The sequence below is a fragment of the Neolamprologus brichardi genome, chromosome 1, assembly GCF_056152115.1.
Source record: "Neolamprologus brichardi isolate AB-2024 chromosome 1, ASM5615211v1, whole genome shotgun sequence".
Taxonomy (NCBI): domain Eukaryota; kingdom Metazoa; phylum Chordata; class Actinopteri; order Cichliformes; family Cichlidae; genus Neolamprologus; species Neolamprologus brichardi.
The window spans coordinates 35877882-35898557 of NC_142104.1; the positions used below are offsets into that span (position 1 = coordinate 35877882).

The 20676-nt window shown below is 44.1% G+C and overlaps 2 protein-coding genes and 1 long non-coding RNA gene across 5 annotated transcripts in view; 1 reads left to right on the forward strand and 2 right to left on the reverse strand.

Moving 5' to 3' along the window:
• Nucleotides 1-1887: 1887 nt before the first annotated feature.
• tbx2b (T-box transcription factor 2b) lies at nucleotides 1888-11950 on the reverse strand. Of its 2 annotated transcripts, XM_087841509.1 has the most exons (8): nucleotides 11559-11950; nucleotides 10494-11314; nucleotides 9398-9667; nucleotides 7777-7927; nucleotides 6503-6579; nucleotides 6182-6351; nucleotides 4699-5282; nucleotides 1888-4306 (listed from the first exon to the last, which is right to left on the reverse strand). In XM_087841509.1, exons 2-8 carry the CDS (start codon nucleotides 10850-10852, stop codon nucleotides 3857-3859), a joined length of 2061 nt encoding a protein of 686 aa, XP_087697635.1. In that variant the 5' UTR covers nucleotides 10853-11314; nucleotides 11559-11950; the 3' UTR covers nucleotides 1888-3856. The 2 variants fall into 2 exon arrangements, with proteins under 2 accessions (XP_087697635.1, XP_006799368.1); XM_006799305.3 differs by lacking the exon at nucleotides 11559-11950 and having other exon boundaries at nucleotides 1889-4306; nucleotides 7777-7923; nucleotides 9400-9667; nucleotides 10494-10891.
• Nucleotides 11454-18250, forward strand: LOC148106465 (uncharacterized). Its single transcript, XR_015719114.1, has 2 exons — nucleotides 11454-11998; nucleotides 15996-18250. It is a non-coding gene; the product is annotated as an uncharacterized LOC148106465 (long non-coding RNA).
• bcas3 (BCAS3 microtubule associated cell migration factor) overlaps nucleotides 17641-20676 on the reverse strand; it is a 365279-nt gene continuing 362243 nt past the window's right edge. The window contains exon 25 of one of the 2 annotated variants that reach the window (XM_087841488.1): nucleotides 17641-20229. In XM_087841488.1, the coding sequence (XP_087697614.1) occupies nucleotides 20081-20229 (149 nt within the window). In that variant the 3' untranslated portion in view covers nucleotides 17641-20080. The remainder of the gene's footprint in view (nucleotides 20230-20676) is intronic. The other variant, XM_087841496.1, reaches the window with a different exon arrangement.

The following is a 20676-nucleotide window of genomic DNA, read 5'->3' on the forward strand; positions in this document are numbered from 1 at the left end:
TGCATACCTTTTTTTTTTTTTTTTTTTTTTTTACACTTTTTTGCTGTTTAAATGTTTATGCACAGGCCTAAAATTTTCACTTTGTAACATAAAATGTAATTTCATGTGTTTAGTATCAGATCTAATTGGTTTCTAGCGGTTGTAAAATAGATCAGCACATTGTTATTCAAGTCAGCTTCTTCAGAGATGAGAAGGAGGTTTTTTTGAGGTCATGAGTTCATTTCGTCCCCATTATATGAATGTCATATTTTAATCTCATGAAGCAAGGAGACTTATTTGAGTAGTACCCTTAAAAAGTGGAAAATTGGAATAATGTCAGAGTTTGATTTCCAGTGCCGTAGTTGTTTATACACTTAAATTAATTCTAATTTAGACAGACAAAGAACAGGAGGAAAGATAATAATATGAATTTTCACGTTTTATAAATCAGAAGAACTGTTCATGGTGATAATACTACAATTAAAAGTATTCAGGGTTGAACCGTATCAGATATGAATAAGTGGCCATATATATGTTTCGTAAACAAGCTTAACCTCTGATTTAGCTCCATATAACATTATCATTTTCAGTTTGTTTTTATTTTGTTTCCTGTCGGGTCGGTGCTACTTTTTAAAAAATACACTTTTTTGTTTATTTCAATCAAATCTAATAAAAAGCATTTTTTTTCTTTTTCAGTGTCACCATTACTGTCGGATAAAATGTAACTGAATAATAAAATGTGCCATTCGCCTCTGACACGAGCAGGAGCAGTCTGTAATGTTTCACGAAACTGAAAACTTCCAATAATCATAAGTTTGGTCTAAACATTTGCTGAATTAGCTTTTCGATTGCAGGGCTTGACTATAGCTGTAAGAAAAGCAAATGTAAAACTGTTAATAAACTACCAGTTTCTGCAGTTACATAAGTAACCTTACACCCGGAGGCAGTAGAATATTTGTGTAATCTGGGGCATGCTGACTGATGTGAGACTAGATCCCAGCAGGCTCTGAAATCTCTCCTACAGGCCTGCAGATAAGCAGAGCCTCCGCGCTGCTGTTTAGCTTTCAGTTCCAACAGGATAAGTCGCAGTTTGTCTCAGACCAACTGCGCATTTTCTCCTGTTTTCCTCCAAAAGCATAAATAACATCATAGAGCAGCACTGATCATTTAACAAAGTTGTGAATAATCTTGGCCTTTTTACCCCACGCCGTCACCAGTCATTAGTTATGATCCACGGGGCCTCCACAGGAGCCTATTGATCACTCGCTGACTGATTGATTTAGACAAATACTTTTTTCTCCCAGTGTGCGAGGTCGACTCGCTCTCCCTGTTAATTGAAGATAACAGAGTGGCAACAATGGCCCCCGTAACAGAATGAGAGTCCTGTGATTGTCGCTGCAGAAAGAAAAGAAAAATGAAGAAGAAGGGGAGGAGGACGAAGAGGAGGAAGAGGGGAGACTCTCTAATTAGGAAGCGGGGCGGTGTGGAGGCTGTGGCCGGCAGGCAGGCGACAGACGCCGGGTCCCGGACAAAAGGCTGTCTGCTGCCCTAAACTCCCCCTGCTTAACCCTTTAAACCGAGACACACACATGCAGTGACACACATAAACACACACACTGCTGAGGCCTCGGCGCAAGTCACATTTCTACTGAAGATGAGTTCGTGAATGTGCAGGAACACACACAAATACGCAGCACTAACGACATATCGCATTAACTCTAATTACTTTAGGCTCAAACTCCAAACACCATGCATGTTTGGTTTCATAATACAACATTTATTTCCGCAGGTAAAAACACTTTCTGTTTCACACTCGGACTCTGAGCTGCTCTTTGCTTTAAACAGTTAAAGCTGCTCTCCGGCTGCAGCGGATGTGTGCGAGCGCAGCAGAGAAAGCTCTTCCTATAAATACTTCCATCACTTCAGTGTTTCTAAAAATACACACAATACTAAAGGAAATGCTGATTGACGGCGACCGAGGACCTGCTCGAAATAGAGCCGTGTGTACAGAAGACAGGTCCGGGAACTAAAACGATGTGACAGACTGCTGCAACAAAACACAAGAAAATAGAACATAAAATGCAAACATAGAGGGGCAAAGCCTGCTCTTTAATTTGTTTGCTCATGTAAAGTCTGAAACAATAAAGCACGCTGTAATAGTCATAGCTGTAGTCTTAATGCAAAAATTCTGCCAGCAATTTTGACCCACAAATTTCACCATGCAATTTAAATCTGTTTTTAATGACATGCAAACTCGACCCAGACACATTTTCTTATCAAATTTAGCAAACCACACTTTTCCCTCCTGTTCGATATGTGGCCGACAGGGGGCGCTCCTGCCCCGCGCGTACGCGTGTGTGGTTAAGCAGGCCCTTATTTGTGTGAAACCTTAGCTTAGATGACTTCATTAAAAAAGCTCCAAAAGTGGTGACAGTTGGTAGAGTGAGGTGATAATAATACTAATACTAATAACAATAATTATAATACAACCTTTCGCACAACATTTTTTTTATTGAAATTGTGAGACAAACAAAAAAAAAAAGAAAAAAGAAAGAAAGAAAAAAACAAAAAGAAAAAAATACCCGGACAACCAGCATAAACAAGATATTTCCAACTTTAAATATATTTATGAATAGATATGAACGATGCGCCCATAGGAGGAATTACTTTGAATGTCTCCTGGCTGAAGTGAAATAACCTGAGGTGTTTTAGAATCCATGTGGAGCTCTCTATCTCTGTTCCTCTGTGTTTGTCGGTGGATGCAGACTAAAACATGGCACACGTCTCCTAAAAAAAGTCATCGATGCTTCATACACAGTTTTTTTTCTTTTTTTTTTTCAAACCAACAAGCGCTAAATAGCTTTCATGTACAGTATATGTAAAACGGGGCGGGAGGAGGAAGAGGAGGGGGGCAGGATGAGTAAGAGGGGTTTCCATTCGAAATATATACACGCTAATATACAGCCTTGAATAAATTAATACCAATTGCATATTCTTGGATCTTAGCTTTATTTACAGATTTTTCTTTATTACATAAATAGTTCAGAAAGATTTTTTTTTTCTGGCATTAAATGATAAACGCTTCTTTCTTCCTCTCGCAGGCGGGACGTTCACCTTCCATCCCTTTTGAAATAATCAGACTAAGCCTCGTGTTCAGGCGTGGAGTTTAGAAACCAGGCTCGGATGCTCAAGTGCTTCAGGTTACCCAAACTTTACAGCACACACTTTCCACAGTGCCCCACGCACAGTGCGGAGCTGCAGGCTCTCGGGCAGGTATAAGAGGCCGATCGTGGCCTTGCGTGGTCCACCTGTGATATGACATGATGAAGTTTAATTCACTACTTGTTTGCTTGTTTTGTAGCGTCACTGTGACTCTCTGATAGACACCCTCGACCTTAGGTTAAAGTTTTTTTGTGATTATTTAATTATTTATTTTCCTCACATTTGAGTTATTTCCTTATTATTCTTTTCTAAATCGTTTTTATTTAATGAGCGTAGAATTGCAGCAGGGATTTTTTTTTTTTTTTTTCTGTTTTGTGTTTTTCTTTGTTTTGGTGGGTCTGGCCGTCTTCAAAAGCTAACCCTAAAAACACCGGGATTTCAGGGAGGACTTTGGTGTCTGATGGTGCTGAAGCTTTTCACGCTTTCCAACAGGTCAGCTCTGAAGGAAACTTTCAATACTTGTGAATTGAAAAAGATTAAATATAATTACATAGACTATATTTCTGTCTACCTGCAGCTTTGTTCCAAAAAATAGTCATAATTGGCCTTCATCAGTCATGCCTTCATCCCAGTCTCTGTAATGTGCTGTACAGGACATATGCACTTATAGTCCTCTAGTATTCAAGCCAAGTCTTCATCCCAGACAGAGTCTTAATCACTTGGGACAGTCTGTATTTGGGGAGGGTTCCCTTTGGCCCTCCAGGCCGCTAACCAGTCTCTGGATGCTCTGCAGCTCGTTCACTGAGTCCTTCACGGAGGTTTTGGGAGACGCAACCCTCCCACTTGAGCCTCCTGTCTTGTGATTGCTGTGGTGCTCCGGTGCTGGGCTGGTTTCCCTGCTGCCCGGTTTGGAGGACTCTGAGCCTGGGTTGATGCTTCCCTGCAGGCCGGTGGTGAGCAGGCTCGAGCTTTGAGGCAGAGACACCGGGAGCTGGTAGGGGTTGAAGCGGAGCCGTGGCCTGGATGAGCCGAGGAAAGGGTTCCTGGAGAGCGGACTGGATGTGCTGGTGGCTGGGAGGGCTGAGGCTGAAGCTGCTGCTGCAGCTGCTGCCATGTAGGTGTAAGGATACGGGAAGAGACCCCCAAATGGAGGCATGGGGATGCCCTGAAAGTCGAACAAGGAAAGACACGTAGTCAGTGCAAAGATCGCTGATGTGGGACGATCATCAAAGAATCTCTTCTATTTACCTACTCACAAAAACATCAGATTCTTCTGTTTTCTCAGACTGAAGCAGTAATATATGATTCCTGGCTTTTGTTTATTTATGTATTTTTACAAATAGATGATTCTACATTTCAAAAGGTGAATTTGACGAGTGTACTGTTGTTTTAATCATCAACAAACCTAAATTGCGAGCTTGCTGAGTGTAGACTTTATTTCAACAATCACAGTGTGAAGAAGGCAAAGTAAATCATGTCTATTTCTCTGTCCTGCTGACGTCACATGACTGCTACAGGTGTGGAGAGGTACTAAGTCGTTTAAGTGGCTTTCCTTACCTGAGAGGCAAGCATGTGCTGGGACAGATGGAAGGGGAAGGGGTTTGGGGTTCCTCCTGTGCCCTGGGCGGAGAGGCTGCCATTTTCCAAACCACTTGCTCCAGATACAGAGGCCAATAGATGCCCCATGCCCATAGCGGAAAAGGCTCCAGGGGCCATGGCAAACTGCCCAGGGTGAAACAACAGTGGCGATCCGGTGTTCAGAGGGTTAAAGAACTGCTGACTGTGCAGGCCAGACAGAGCCAAGCTTTGTAAATGGCCTGGGCTGAAGTGTGAGGGGCTCTCGGTCTGGACTACAAGAGGCGAGAAGGCATCCTTAGTGGCACTGATGCCTCCGGCCTCCGAGTCCTTTGTTAACACGTCTGTGGTGTCCTTCCTGTGCCTGCTTTCCACTTTGTCCTTCTCGAGGCTCCTTATACTGAATAAAGAGTCGTCCTTCTTCTCAGCAGCGGCTCTTTCCCTCATGCGCTCCTCACACCTGGAGCTGTAGGGGGACACAGGTTCGGGTCCCGGGCTGTTGGACCCGGTGCAGCGCTCATCTTGATGCTCCAGCTCTTGCTCGCTGTCAGTGCATGTTTTATCATCTAAGATGCAGAAATCAGAAAGGACGCATAAGCACCAGTCCTACACTCTAACCCACACACAGCAAATCATGTGGTCACGAGGCTGGTTGGGACGCTCTCTCCACATCCACCTTGTATGTTCCAGTCTTTGAGAAAATAACGTTTAACCAGCATTTTAAATATCAGATTAATTTTGAAAAATATTCCTTGTCAGCCTGTGTGTAAAGTTTTAGTGAGCAAAGATTGGAAAAATGAACATATTTATTTTTTTATCAGAGCCCTTTAAAACTAAATGCTGAGACCTAATGAGACTCATATATAATGGACTATTTTTGAACTTTTTATAATTGAGTTATAACATTCAGATGAAAATTTGAATTTCAAATCCCACAGCAGTCCAAAATTAGGCTGATTTTACTGTCTTTATACACAGTTCTTACCAACAGAATTAACAAATTAAATAAAGGCGGGTCAGTGCGTTGTCTGAGGCAACCTTTGGTTAACAGGTGAGGAATGCAAACCAAAAACCAACGCAAATCCAACAGTAATATGAGTAACAACCAAACAGTTTGGAGGTCAGAGTCCTGTGGCACCGTTTAAAAACGTGTCACTGTTTTATCTGAACGCACCACAGTCCAGAAACGGAATCGCAAAAATCAAATGCCACAATAAAAATCTAGAACTAATAGTGTAATAATAATAAAATAAATAATGTATGTATGACAATAATGCATCTACTTCGTGTCACTGTTTACTTTGCACTCATAATTGAGCTAATTGACTTTATCGCTTTAAAATATGAAATTATTTCATAACCTAAACGATCATTACAGCAGCTCGTGATTATTAACGCACCCCGCTGTCATGAAATCCAACAAAGCCCCCGCACCAAAGAAAAAATAAGCGGTAGTATCACTAACCTCGACTTGGCCTGCTGAACCTCAGCGGGCTGGTACCCGCTCCCAGCGGGGAGTGGACCGTGTCCCTGCCGGCAGGAGCTTCACTGGACGAGGCGTCCGAGTCCGCGCCCTCCCTGTCCGCCTTGCACTGGTCCTCGTACATCCGCAGCGAAGGCATGGACAGCTGCTTCCTGCAATAATAATAATAATAATAATAATAATAATAATAATAATAATAATAAATGAGTTGTCCTTGCTGAATTAAAAAAAGGCTGATACTCAAAGCGCGCAGGCGCACACACACACACACACACAGAGCAGGTGTTATACAGCAGTTTGTACCTTTTCTCTCTCCTTCCGTTTCCCGTGTCTCTGAAACCTTTGGCGAACGGGTTGTTGTCGATCTTCAGCTGTGTTATCTATCCAAAATAGAAGGACAGGAGCCGTTTTATACACAGAGAACCACAGGAAAACACACACACACACACACACACACACATTGTTAGGCCCCAGTGTCACCACCTGGTCCACATGTATTAAAACAATGCCTTAGGATTAACACACATACAGCGTAGACCTCGGATTTGCATTATTAATTCAAACGTAATGATGGTGCGTTATTCACATAGGCCCCCAGAGAGAAATTCTGCCACGAAACATTCCTCAGTGGGGCCACAGAGGCCTTCGACCCCCAGAAAAATGGCGGAGGATGCTATACTTGAACAGATAACGCTCATATCAATAATTAATACGGCGGTTTGGAACGCTGCTGCCTCACAACATGTGGAGGAGGCCTGTGTGGCTCCGTGTATTTGAAGGAGCCACACAGGCCTCGGGGGAGCTTCCGTGCTCCTGGAGGCCCTCCGTGGCCCCAGAATTCAACGCTTCAGGCGCTTCCAGTTTGAGTAGCGAGTCTGAGCATCTGTCCAGTCTAGCTGCAGTATGACCAACCCTTTAAATGCCTCCTCAATTGTGTCTTTTTGCCATAAACGTTGAGAACATGACCCCCGCCCCTGGACACGAGTCCCAATTAGCTTCAAGAACGAGGCGCACGAACAGCCAGGGGCTTCAAAATAATGCCATCATTTTTTTATTTTTTTACAAATCCAGGTGGAATGATTAGATTTGATATGAAAATAAATAAACACATAAATAAATGACTCTAGTGTCACTTTGACAAGACAAAACTTTCAAATATGACGCCAGTCATTTTTTACGCAGCGTCACAACATTCATAACCTCCTTTCTCCAGCATTTATACGCCTAATTTATTCACTTCTGGACAAGGTAATAGCTCATTTATAGCCCGTGAATAGACGATAACACACACACACACACACACACACACACACACACACACACACACTCCATTTGAATTCATAGCTAGATATGTCGGCTGCAGCCACAAATCCAAGCAAAACAGCAATTAAAAAAATCCAGAGGGACATGGGAGTCCTCTGCAGGGAAATTAGGCGACCTACAAAATCAGATTAAGTCTTCGGGGGTTGGTGGCGGGGGGAGAGGACGCTGATGTAGGACGTTTATTTAGGATGTTTAATATGCAAAGTATAGCAGCCATATTAGAGGCCGTCGGTGGAGTGTGAACGCTGACTCACCTTGTCGTTCTGATATGCTGTCACAGCCACGAACTCGGTCTCGGGGAACACGTACGTCCTGAAGGTGCTGTAGGGGAGCTTCAGGATGTCGTTGGCCCGCACTATGTGGAACCTGGGCTGGTACTTGTGCATGGAGTTCAGGATCGTCTGGACCAACACACACAGAAAGCGAAGCTTTCGAGTGAATATCACGGCATGTTTATGTCTCTCTCTCTCAGATGCTCAACCTCGACACTAGGCAGAATCTGTTGCAGGCGGATCATCCAGCGCATTGTTATTGATGCTGTTATAATTACTGTGTAAGCAGCCTGGTCTGTAATTAGTGCGGGGCAAAGGGAAAAACCTTACCAGGCCACACATGCTGCCATGAGGAATCAGAACCACAGAAAAAATGATTTGATCCAATTCCTAACAGCACAAAGAGCTACAAATTTCACAAGTACACACGCACAGAGCGGCGTGGAGTTGCTGCCCGGTGGTCTGTTTTGACGCATCAAAGACACACGCAAAACTTAAAATTCCCCCAAAATGGACCGGACGCAAAGTGACAGTAAAGATACAGAAAAACAATAAGTTTAGGTGACTGTGCGAGGCGATGCGAGCCCACATCAGCGCTGCACACACCAAGAAATTCTGCTTCTTAGCTATTGCAAATTATTTAGACTGACGCGTCATGTTCCATTTATTTGCAGTAGAAAGCACACAAGGCTGCCATTCAGATACACACTGCAAAATGTGATAATATGCCCCTTTGCAAACTGGTAGCGTTATTATTTATTTGATTTATTTATTTGATTTTAAATGCTTTGTAAAAAGACAAAGTTATTTTGGATAAAACACACTCCACAAATATAGAAATGAAAAAATAAAATACACAATATACACAACAGCCATGTGAGGTTACTAGCTGGAGGGAGCGTTTCGCACTCACTTCATGTTATTTCTTTCTGACCCGATTTGGTAATACACCACTTAATCCTCAGCCTCGCAAACAGTCGGCTTAGATATGCTGGGTTTTTTCTTTTCTTTTAAGTTCCCAATACAATCGGGCCTAAAACAAAGGTGTGCAGTAGGGAGGTGCAGTGCAAACTACGGTCAGGGGGTGAGGAGGCCTGGAGGTGCTGCCGCTCAGGCAGCTGGGCCTGGCTTTGGATATCAAGGTGGAGAGAAATGCAGAGCGGCGATATTCTGCAGAACATCGAAGAGACACAAGTTCCAAGTCAAGTAGATACAAAGTGACAAAGCTTTGGGTGTAAAGACGTTACAAAAATTTTATTTTAGAATACTGTAGGAGACGATGATACTTTTATAATTTATGTCAATGCTCCACGTCTCAGCTTTACTGAAGCTACTTGATCATTTTTCTGTGGCAGTTTCATGCTAGAAATTCGCTCTGTGCTCCTTTTTTTTCGGATTTTATTTTCCTGTGATCAAACATCTCTAACACTATCACCCATTTCCCCTCACGTCTTCCAAATAAATAAATAAATAAAATAAATAAAAAATCCATAAATGTTGAAAATGTCATCTCCAATATTTCAACACTCAGTTCAGCGTGTAAATATGAAAAATATCCTCCCAGCACAGAAGAAAGAAAGAAAAAAAAACTCTATTTGTACTTACAAATCCATGTTTGTCCGAGATGTTGTTGGTCAGCTTGAGTTTATGGAAAGCAACAGGCTTGGCCATCCACTGCTCGCCGGTGGCCGGGCTGTCCGGGTGGATATACATCCTCTTGGGCATCTCGGGGTCGGCCTTACCCGCCACCATCCAGCGGGAATTGTGGAACTTGTAGCGGCAGTCGTCCGCGGCCACAATGTCCATCAGCAGGATGTATTTGGCTTTTTTATCGAGGCCGTTTATTCTCACTTTGAACGGAGGGAACATCCTCCTGCGGAAAGAAACACACGCCGGGAGTCAACACGCCGCGATACAAGCCAAACACAGCTGCACATTATCCTGCAACATTGGAGCAAATTTGAGGGGAAAACGCGGCGCTCGTACAGGCAGAAATATTGCAATTGTCAGACATTCTTCTCCAAAGCTGCACACTGTTAGGCGACAGCAACGCACAAAAACACAGTGCGTGTGTGTGTGTGTTTCTGTGCGTGTGTGTGTCCAAGCCATCCACTACAAAGCTGAGGAATATATTTATGACCACACCACCTCATGTCCCTGCTTTTTGAAGTGACAGCCTGTTTATAAAACCCAGAAGCTCCGCTGCCTCCACAGAATGCAGTTTAGGAGATAAAACCTGATCAAAGCTCTTACCACATTTGCCCCAAAATATCCCAGATATGTGCTGTGGTCACGGTGGAAGTAGATGACAAATATTTCACGACAAACGGGAGCTTTATTCAATAACTGGCTCCTCTCCCACAAATGTAGATGTGGGCATAGTTATTTAAAACTACATTTAAAACTGCTATTGAGGGTGTAATTACTGGTAAATGTCGTGTTCTCGCTGTTTTTGTTAAATATAGTTTTATTTTTTAAATAAATGAGCAAACCAACAATCACTGCAAAAATGTGTACCGACCGTGCGAGGCCTGATAAAAGAGGCTGCCGTTTACTGGCATTTTAGCTGCTCTAAAATTCTCCAGTAATTCTCCGAGCTTTCTTGGACTGACCGAAAAGGGTTTAAACTGTATGGAAATAAAAACACGTTCTCCGGATATCCGTGAGCGGATCTATACGCATCGGGCGAGAGTTCTTACCTTCCTGACTTGGTAATAACCATCTCCGTTCCGAGTTTGTGAAACTGGTCCCAAAGATCCTTGGCTTCCAGTGTAACTTTTGGATCGTCGTCCACTTCCTCCTCGGGCTCCAGGCTTTTCATGCTGCGGAGATGAGCCGCCTGATGGTGACTGAGAGCCGGGTGGAGCCCAGCCTCCGCCGCCCCTGCCAGGCCGTGGTCCGTGATCGGCTTAGTGAGAGCACCGGGAGGGAGGCTGAGCGCCGGGAAGAAGGAAGGCTGAGCGGCCGCTAGAAAGGCGGACATGGGGAAATCGGTCGGCCGGTGTGCGTGGAAAGGGTGATAAGCCATTGCAGTCCCTGTGAAAACTGGATCTCTCATCGGTGCATCCACAAAAAGCGAAGTGAAATAACAGATATTTTAATGGTATCTCCCCCCAGCCCAGAGCCAGAAGGTCCGCTCTTCGACAGCACTCAGTAATGTCTGTAAAGCGGCACAGTGAACACACAGCGCGTTATCGGGGTGAAGAAAATAGCCCAGAGTTGCTGCTGATGTGCGTTTCCTTTGGTTCCTGCACCGAGTCCGTCAGCAGAAGTGGCGCTTCAGTAGAAGGCAGAGCCCGGCTGCGCTGTGTGCCTCTCAGAGAAATAAGCTGTTTCTCAGTCATCCCACACTGACTGGAGAGATGTGGCCCCGTTCACTGCAGATCTGTGACTATCTCACATGTCCTTCCTGCCTCCATCCCCAACACTAATGAACCAAGCCCCTTTGATTGCTGATTTTACGCTTTCTGGACCAATTGTGGGCCCCTATAGGCGTGGTTCTGACAGCTCCGGCCAGACTCTAGGAGAGGAGGGGGGACAAGAAGGTGTCGGAAGCATTAGCAGTAAGAAAACATGTCAACAGAATAAAATATTAACCAATGACAGGAAAGATCGGGAAATCCCACCCCCATTTCTAAGCCAAACACCGGGTCAGCCCTTAGCTCTTGGCCGGTGGAGGCATCACCTCTCTCGGCTAGCTTTTTTATAATGTCGCCTGCGGAAAAAAGCCAACCTGTCCACAGACTCAGTGTCTTAATACTCACCTTCATACAGAGGAACAGCCTCACTTCTCCATATTTGCCACAGTGTTTTCGAACATGTCACAGCAGTAAATCTCGCAGCTCACGCTCTGCATTCCGGAGAGATTTCTTCTCAAGAGCTGCTGCTCTCTAGTCGCTCTATAGTCTCTATAGAGACTTCGTAATTATAGCGTCGGCTGTTTTGACGATTAGGCTGGATTTGCCTCACACTAGTCCGGGCTATGTTAACTGTGTGTATACTGAATCGAGACTCAAACAGGCTCGATTTCCCCGGGCGAGAGCCGCGTATCTGTGCGTGTTCCTGGTGGGGCTGACGGGGAGGCGGCGGCAGAGTAAAGCGGGCTGGAAAAGACCAACTCTGATGCTGCGTGGAGCAAAAACAGAGGAAGCCCGATGAATAATGACGCGTGAATTTTGCGAGAAAAATGAGGGAGAAAAAAGCGGTGAGTGCTCGATACCAACTCTTCCTTGTTTGGCTGCAGATGAAGTTTACTGCATGTATGTGAACTTGTTATTATTGTGTCGCTGCTTTATTCCTGCTGTTCCGGTGCTGCTGGCTGTCGGAGGGATCACTTTATTTTTCGTTTTTTAAAATATATTTTTTAACTCCGATATCAAACAGCGATGAGATGATTTGGAGCTCAGTCTGAGTTTGGGGCAGGCCGTGGTGGCGTGTAATCTCCGACAGGTTTTATTTTGTCAAACCAAGAGCAGTGCGGGACTCCAGGAGCCAGGAGGGGGGTGGTGGTGTGGGGCACCAGCCTCCCAGCACTCTGCGGAGCTCCTCCGGCAGAATCCAGTGAACTCGGACTCGGTTTGTCAGAGAGTCGCTCGGCGCCGGTCGGCTGATGCGCCGCAGTAAGAACAATCTCCTGTCTCTTTAGATTTACCCTCAAGTGCTGTGAAGCGAAGCCTCATCTGCGGCTCTGCTCCACTGTCCTGCCTCGGTCATGACTCAGTGTCGGATCCGAGTCCCCCACCCCCCGCCTCCTCGTTTTGGATAAACAGCTGCCCTCTCCGGGCTGGGACGATCGCGAGTGGGCCTCAGGCGTCACTTGGACAAAAACTGAAACAAAAAGTGTTAATCCCTCTGAATAAGTGTGTCAGCGACAACTGCGTATTTCCGATGAACCCCTGGAACTCAGCCGCCTCTGTGGCTTCCGCTGACACCCGCACAAAATTCTTAGTAGCCATCTAAACGTCTTCAATAATAAATCTAAACATCAAAACAAACAAAGAAAAATAGAATAAATAAAATGAAATAATCAAAAGACCAAATCTAAACCACCAAGTAATCCGTTCGGCCTCAAAACAAAAAAGACAAACAGAAAAGAAAAGTGTAAACAAAACGATTTGATTTCTCCAAACCGACACCACGGTTCGGCTGGTGTGTCAGATACAGCATGTCATGTGATTTAAGAGCTTGGGATGTCTGCACATCTCTGTGTTACACACTTGTTGCTCGGCTCCCATCATACAGCCATGCGTAAAAGAGTCAGCAGGCCAGAGAGAGAGTAGCTCCGGTGAACGGGGCTCACACACCTGAATGAAGCCGTTTCCACGAGCCCAGTGGATCCCACACACATCCCCGAAGCGTCACGCGCTCCCGCACGGCACACACATCAGCAGCACACAGAGTGTCGAGGTTAAGAAGAGCTGTTTCAGAGTAAAAATAATTAAGATGGGTGTTGTTGTGGTGTGTATCTAACAGCTGACTCGTCCCTAAAGCTGCTTTTTTATTTTTTGAAGACGTGGGAGACTTTGGGAGCTGCTCGCTGGGCTTTACTGTGACACAAATGAAAACAGATTAGCAACATATGGAGGTGGATAACGGTTTTCTGTCGGAATGCTCAACGGGATAATTGTATCAACAATGCTTTTACAAATTAGTCACCATTTATTTGTTCTGTGCCTTCAACGGTACAGAAATCTCCATCAAGCGCGATTTAAAAGTCATTAAGTGAAGGCAGCAGAGCTCCAGGCTGCTGGGAGCTCTGCGTGGAAGGGGCATCGGCCTGATAGATTAACGTGTCCTGTGTGTTGTGGATTAATGGAAGCAGACAGTAAATATGCTCCTTAGACTTGTTCTTTGGGCATCTGTTTGTCAGCTGGGGATGTGGATATGAAGCGAAGAAAAAAATGCGCCAAAAATGAGCAAATTCTCTGGTTTTGTCTTCAATTTCTGTTGTCTGAAAATGCATGTTATTAAAATAAAATAAAATAAAAATAAGATCACATAGTTGTCAGAAACGAGCCTAGATGAGGACGTTTGGAGGCTTAAATCAGAGACCTTTGGAGCTGCTTGTTACACTTCAAGCTGCAGCCTCGTATTTACCGCGAATTAACTACTTGCAGGACGCTTTCCATGCAGTAGGAAGTTGACTGAGGTTTTTCTGTGTCCTTTATTCGTCCGTTCAATACAAGACAATACAACTGTGCGTAAAATGCGCCTTCCGTCCCGGTCATTTGGCCCCTGTGTCAGCGATCCGGGCCAAAGACGCTCTAATTACAACGTAACGGGACGGTTTTTGCGCCATATTCGTCTATAATCGAGTATTGTTATTTTCTTCCTTTCCTCCGCATTGTTCCTTTTCTCCTTTCATCTCTCCATCTTCTCCTCCCATCTCCCTGCATCATCTCTCAGGCTATATTTAGCGGCTAGACTGAGGCCTTGGCGCCAGACCGTTTAAGACCTGTCAAAGTCCCTCATATTTCCCCTTGTCACATGGAAACCCGGCGACCAGCGGCCCTCTCCTCCTCCTCCTTCTTTTCTCTTCTCCCGCTCCTCCTTCTCTCTCCTCCTCCTGTAACTACCAGCAGCTTTCCTCCTCCTCCTCTCCTTCATCTCCTCCTCCTCCTGCTCCTCTCCGCCTGCCTTTGCTAAATGAAACATATCACTTCTCACTTGTAGCAAAAGGAAAATGTTTCCTTAAGCCCTCCCAAACTCAAAACATATTATTTGGAACAATGCATCGAAAAACATGTTTGCTTGTTTGTTTTTGGCTCTGAATATTACAGGATGCATCACAGATATGCTATTAAAATAATAATAATAATAATAATAATGAAATAAAAATTTACCTTATACATGTTCAGTCATGAACTACAGCCACTCACATCAGGGCTGAAGCATTTATTTTCCTTGCTCCCTTCTCATCTCATCTGCGTCCACGATGTTGAACAGAGGGGTTAAGGTGCGTCTGACTGACAGGTGGAACGCCAGGTGAGGGCGCTATGGTGACCCGAGGGAGCCAGAGGAGGGTGACAGAGCTGTCACAGCTACAGGCGTCACGCAGCAGACAGCCTCACAGAAATCTGAAGGCTTTCCGTTTCAGTACATTTAATCCCCCTGCTCATTTCAGCCATCTCACTTTTGATGCTGCTGATCACTGCGTCACGGACAGGAGACGTTTGGGTGGCGCCACAGGTGCACGGCGCGCTGCGCTCACGTACGTGTCGGACTTTGTCCAGAAATGAAAAAAGACGCGAATACAGGAAATCCAAATGATGACATCACCTGTTGCTGTTATACTCAGGTAGAAAAAATAGATAAAAATAAACTCTGAATTAAAACGGGCTTCTGTTGTTGTCGGGTTACTACTTTATAGAGGAAATTTCTCGCGGATATTCGGGGGGAGAAATAATTTAGATTTTCCGAAGTAAATAGTCAAATATTAAAGTTTAAGATTAAAAAAAGTAATAATAATATTTGCACATAAACTGTGTTTGTTATTCCGCTGGAATCTCCTGATATTGCTCCTGAAAAGAGTAACGGCGCACATACGGTGCAGCATGTCTGCACGTTATCCTTGAAAGGTACACAGTGTTACCCCGAGGCCCAATAATGAGCTCTGCTGGGTGGATTCTTCTGGATTGAACCCAAACGGACACAAATTATTTTTACTGTACTCGTGCATGCGCACTAATTTTTGTCAAAGCAAGTTATTTATACTTATTTACAGCGATCCTCTTAAACCTGGAAACGATGTTTTACGAATCTTTCCGACAAACAACGTGACTGCAAAATCCACATTTATGTTTTTTTCTTTAAGTTTTGTATTATTATTAGATTCATCCACTCAAATCTAAACATTTATGAAGTTCCATGTATTATTTGTAGTTTTTTTAATCAATCAAACAAACAAACATTTGTTTGGCACATCGAGCAAACAATCGCTCAACTATTATATTTGTATTTTTGTTTTTAAAAACTACAACAAAGTCTCTTTTTTGCGCGCAGTTTTACCAAATAAATCCAAGAAAGAGATTCCACTCTGTTTATGTGCATGCTTGTGGTTCGGAACAGCAGGTCTAAATTCATCCTAATCAGCAAACATTCGGGGATTTAACGTCATCCAGCTGACAGCATTTATTACCATTTCATCTAAATCGAGGAGCATTTTTTTAAACAGCAAAAATAATCTTTTGTGTGTTTTGCAGATGTGTTGACAGCATGGAGAGATTAAATTAGCAGCTGCAGCGCCGGGAACATTGAATCATATTAAGGATCAGCAGCAGAGGAGCGGAAGAAGAGGAGAGGCTGTACCTGCAGGCCTCTGCTTTCAGGAACCCGGTACCGCAAAACATCAGGACATCCACTAAATAGCCCACAGAAAACCTCTCACCAGGGCAGGGACGTTTAAACAAATACGCTTTATTCTTATTTCGATTCTTATGAAAACACCTGGAGAATGAAAACGTTAAAACAGCCTGAAAATCACATAAAAAGCGACAGAAACAGCGAAGCTGCAGTAAATTAAAATCAAGCCTGAACGACAGAAATATCTTTTTTTTTTTAACCTCTTGAAAGATCGAATGACGCAACAGAGACACGTCACGTCTGATCACGCGCACTGCATATGAGTGACTCGGTCTGAATGAAACCTGAAAAGTTCTGAGTGGATGGCACCGCTGTCCCTCCTGCGGTCCAGCAGTGACGCTGTCACAGCGTGACGGTGGCACGACAGGAGCCCGCAGGAACACCGACTTTTCACACAGTTTCATTTCAGCGTTACTTCATTCGAATTTTCTAATATTTATCCTGCTGACAGACATTATTAGATGTAAGCCAGAAAACGAGGTTTCACACAGCTGTGTTCAGCATCAGGGTTCTAACACATGTTTGATGCGCCTGAATCAATCACTTGTGGCACACTAGTTAAAATCAGCAGCCTGTTTTCTCCACAGCACGTCGGAAACAGCTCCAGTGTGTTTTTAAAATCACGGAATTTAATCACAATAAGAACAAAAAAAGAAAAAAACAACAACGAAACTTTAAATATAAAAACATCAAATGTTCGTCCCTAAAGCACAGCCTGATGTTTCAGTGTGAGCGGAGTCTTCCTCTGCAGTCCACCGCGCACTTTCTTTCAACCCTGTGCAGCTAAATGGAGCGCTTACTGAATTTCTCCAAAAACATAATTAGAAAAACAAAATGAAAATAATACTCTCTGCAGAATGTGTGTTTACAGGCCTCTCTGCAGCTCTGCATACACGTGTGTTTTGAATCCACGTCTCTTTAAGTCCCGTCTCAACGTAACATTCAGTGTGTATCGTTTAAAAAACGAGTCGAGTTCGTTTTTACTGAGGACGTAGAATCCACGCCAATATTGAATCCCCGAACAGTTGATTTGTAATTTACAGTCACCGCAGGGAGCCGATTTACACTCTCCAACTGCACAGCCGCACACGAAACAACAACACTGTGTTGGTTTGTAGCTGAAGTGAAACGCTGAAGCCAGCTGGGAGTTCGTGGTGGTAAAAACTCAAGCAGAGACACAGTCATGGGTTCAAATCTAATTTGCCTTGTGCACAACACAAACTTAGGAGAAGCTGCTGAGTAGCAACAGAACTCGGCGAGCTTGTTACTGCGCACACTCGCTGTGTAACAGGCCTCCAAGAGTGAAACTGTGAGCTGCGAGGAACATTGCACACTTATCACAAAGAATCCAACGTGAGACACTTCAGAGAAGGCCAGCAGGCCTCTTGCTCTTTATTCTGAAAATTATATTTTGAACTGCAGCTGGCAATAAGCAAGTTTATTGATGACCCTAAATGGAAAGTGGTGCACAGTTGTGCATCAATTGTTGGCAGTTGGCCTAAAGAATAACAAACGAACAAAATCTCTGATGACCAGAACGATGCTGGGATGATTCTGGGAAACTGTTCAGTGGAGCTGATCTCACCAAAAACCTGCAGGACTCGTCTTATGTTCTGCTGCCGGCTGCTGACCCGATTAGTTAATACTGTCACAGTCATGCTGAATATTCACAAGTTTTCTTCTCTAATCACACATTTCCAAGCAGGAGCTCTGGTCAGAATGAAGAAATGTCAAAGTTTGAGCAGTTTATGTGTCAGGGAGCCAACTGTGTCATCTTCACCGACTGAAATCAGGGAGCAGATTTAGGAGCTCAGTAACAGCACACATGTTCCTCTGACTTCATGTAAACAGTGCTGCTCAAGTTCAGTGATTCAGAATTTCTTTCCGCGTACTCCCACGTCACTGCCCACTTGTTAGAAATCAATAATTGTTTACATTTAAAACATTTTTAGGGATTTTGGAACTTTTGTTACATTTCACGTGTGTCTGTGGTGACGGAGACTTCCTCTGTATTCAAACGTGCACCTCTGAAGAGATTTAATCATGTAAAGTGTTTGCAAAAACATGATAAAATAAAATGACTTTCATTTGCAAACTGCTGTCCTTTCAGTTTATGTTGCATAATGCTGAAGTTCCTCTGGTGAAGTGGCACATCCTCCCAGCTTTGTTCGTAATGGAATCAGCCTAAACAAACACACAAAGGTTCACATTTATCCATTCAGTCTGCTCACGAACTCGTGCTGTAGCCGTTTTCCTTTTGAAATATACACGAGCGTCCGACACGAGCTGCTGATGGTTACGCGTCTTTTCTCTTCAAGGCCGGGAAGCTTCCACAGTGTTGGGAATGAGATCAATCGTAGCACATAAAGCACACACTGTTAATCTAATGTCGTTCACTTTAACTGTCATCAGTTTGGTTTTTAGAATTAGACGTTTCGCTGATTAACAGAGAAACAAACTCTCACTTCTCTCTCAGAACAAAGAGCACGAGTTGCCCATAAAACGTCCTTTAACCAACGTTTACTGCCTGTTAAAAAAATATGGCACTAATTAGCAGTGGTGCTGTGTGCTGATGGTCACCGCTGTGGCTGAAATGGGAACATTAGGAGCAATCAGAGTGAGGACAAAAGACAGTTTCATTTTCTTCACTTTGTTTTGTTTTTTTCTTGCATGAATGCAGGGAAAGAAGTCGATGTTTCACAAATCCAACAACAAGAATAATAATGATGCTTTTTTTTTACTGTCCATTCAGTGACTGAGAAAGCACATGGGACATGCAGGGAGTCCACATGGAGCACTGCAGATTACATTTGGAGCATTTTCTTGGGAGACGTTAACAGAGCATGTTATTTTCACTTTGGACAAACTGTCAGACAAACTCTTTATTTCTGCAGGCAAAGAAAAAAAAAAAACAGAGGAAAATAGAGATTTGAAAGATCTTGACTAGGAAAAAGATTTTGGTCAAAAGTTGTTAATGTACAAAATCCGGCGCGACGACTACACAAGCCTCCATTACTGCGCTCAATTAAAATTTACTATCTGGAAAGGCGGAGTGGGGAATATATCCAAATGATTTCAGAAACATCTCGATTACACTGTAAACATCTAAATGACAAAGCAGTAATAGTGTCATCTTGTTACTGCACCCTTTGTCAAATATGATTACATGAAAATCAAAGGCATGAAAGGAGCAAATTTAATCTAAAACACTGAGCGGGAGGCAGCAGCGCTCGTACAGAAGGAGCTCCCGCACGTCGCTGCCTGGAATAAACATTTCCTTTTTTCCCTCTGTCAGCGCTCCCGTCTCATACGCTTCATTCAGACAATGGGCACACCTAACCTTCAAACACACACTGAGAACGACGGCAGCTGAGCAGCAGGCGACGAAGCAACAAGGTAACGAGCAGGGTTACGCTCTAATATTGAAAATAGTGGACGTTTCTCCCTGACAGCAGACATATCAAAATATTAAACTGTATTTTATCTGTTCTTTATTTAGCTTCCTTCTAAGCAGCTGCTCAAAACAGCTGCTACCCTTTAAATGAACAAGTTTCCAAAAGTCTGCAATAAACGAGTCCAGGTGTTTCCACCCAGACACGAGCGCAATTCGAGGGTAAACAGCAGATCGGTTGTGTTTTTGGAATGATTTGGGAATTCAAATGATCAGATTTGAATCGAGTGGAAATTGGCACAATTTTCAGCAGCTTGAAAATTCAACCCCAGAAATGAATGACCAGCGGCGGCCGCAGCTGATTGATGAGCAGCCGTCTGAGACGAGGAGAAACTAAACAAAAAACAAAACACATGCTGACCATAGAAACACAAATCTTTTGATTTGGACTCGATGCACCGCATCGGTGCGTGAGTGTACGATGGTGGACGGGCAGGCAGAGCAGGGTGGGACGGGTGCCGGCGGCGAGGAGTCCTAGGGGAAGTTGGTGGGGAAGAGGCTGAGCGGCTGGCTCTCGTTGGTGGGCAGCGGCGAGCGGTAGCCTTCGAAGTTGCGTGGGATGCTGCCGCTGGTTGAACCTGAGCTGTTGCTGAGGGTCTCGATGCTTCCCTCCCTCTGCAGCTCTGCGGGGACAGAGAGACAGAACGAGAGAACGTAGCGTTAGAGCCAGCAGACAAACTGGCTAATCAATAACTAGACCTACGTGTGCGCCTCAGCCCTCATTCAGGAATATACCAGCTGAGAATGAGTAAATAAAATCTACAGACAGAAAGTTTTTACTGAAAAATGTCAAGTGACAAGACTTCACTAAGCTGGGCTGAGATGCTGCTCAGGTCCTGAGGTAGAGCATTCACGCTGCTTCATTTGTGCCCAAGTGAAAAGCCTCCAGACAGCATCGCCACACCCCGGCTATAGGTTGATTGCATTTGCAGTTATGAAGCAACCAACAGTTGAAGCAACAGGAAAACACCTTTTTAATTCCACCGGTGTATTACAAACATATCGCTTCTTTGCATATTTAATTTTCCCTTTTATGACTGCACAATAGGGCTGCCACGATTAGTCAACTA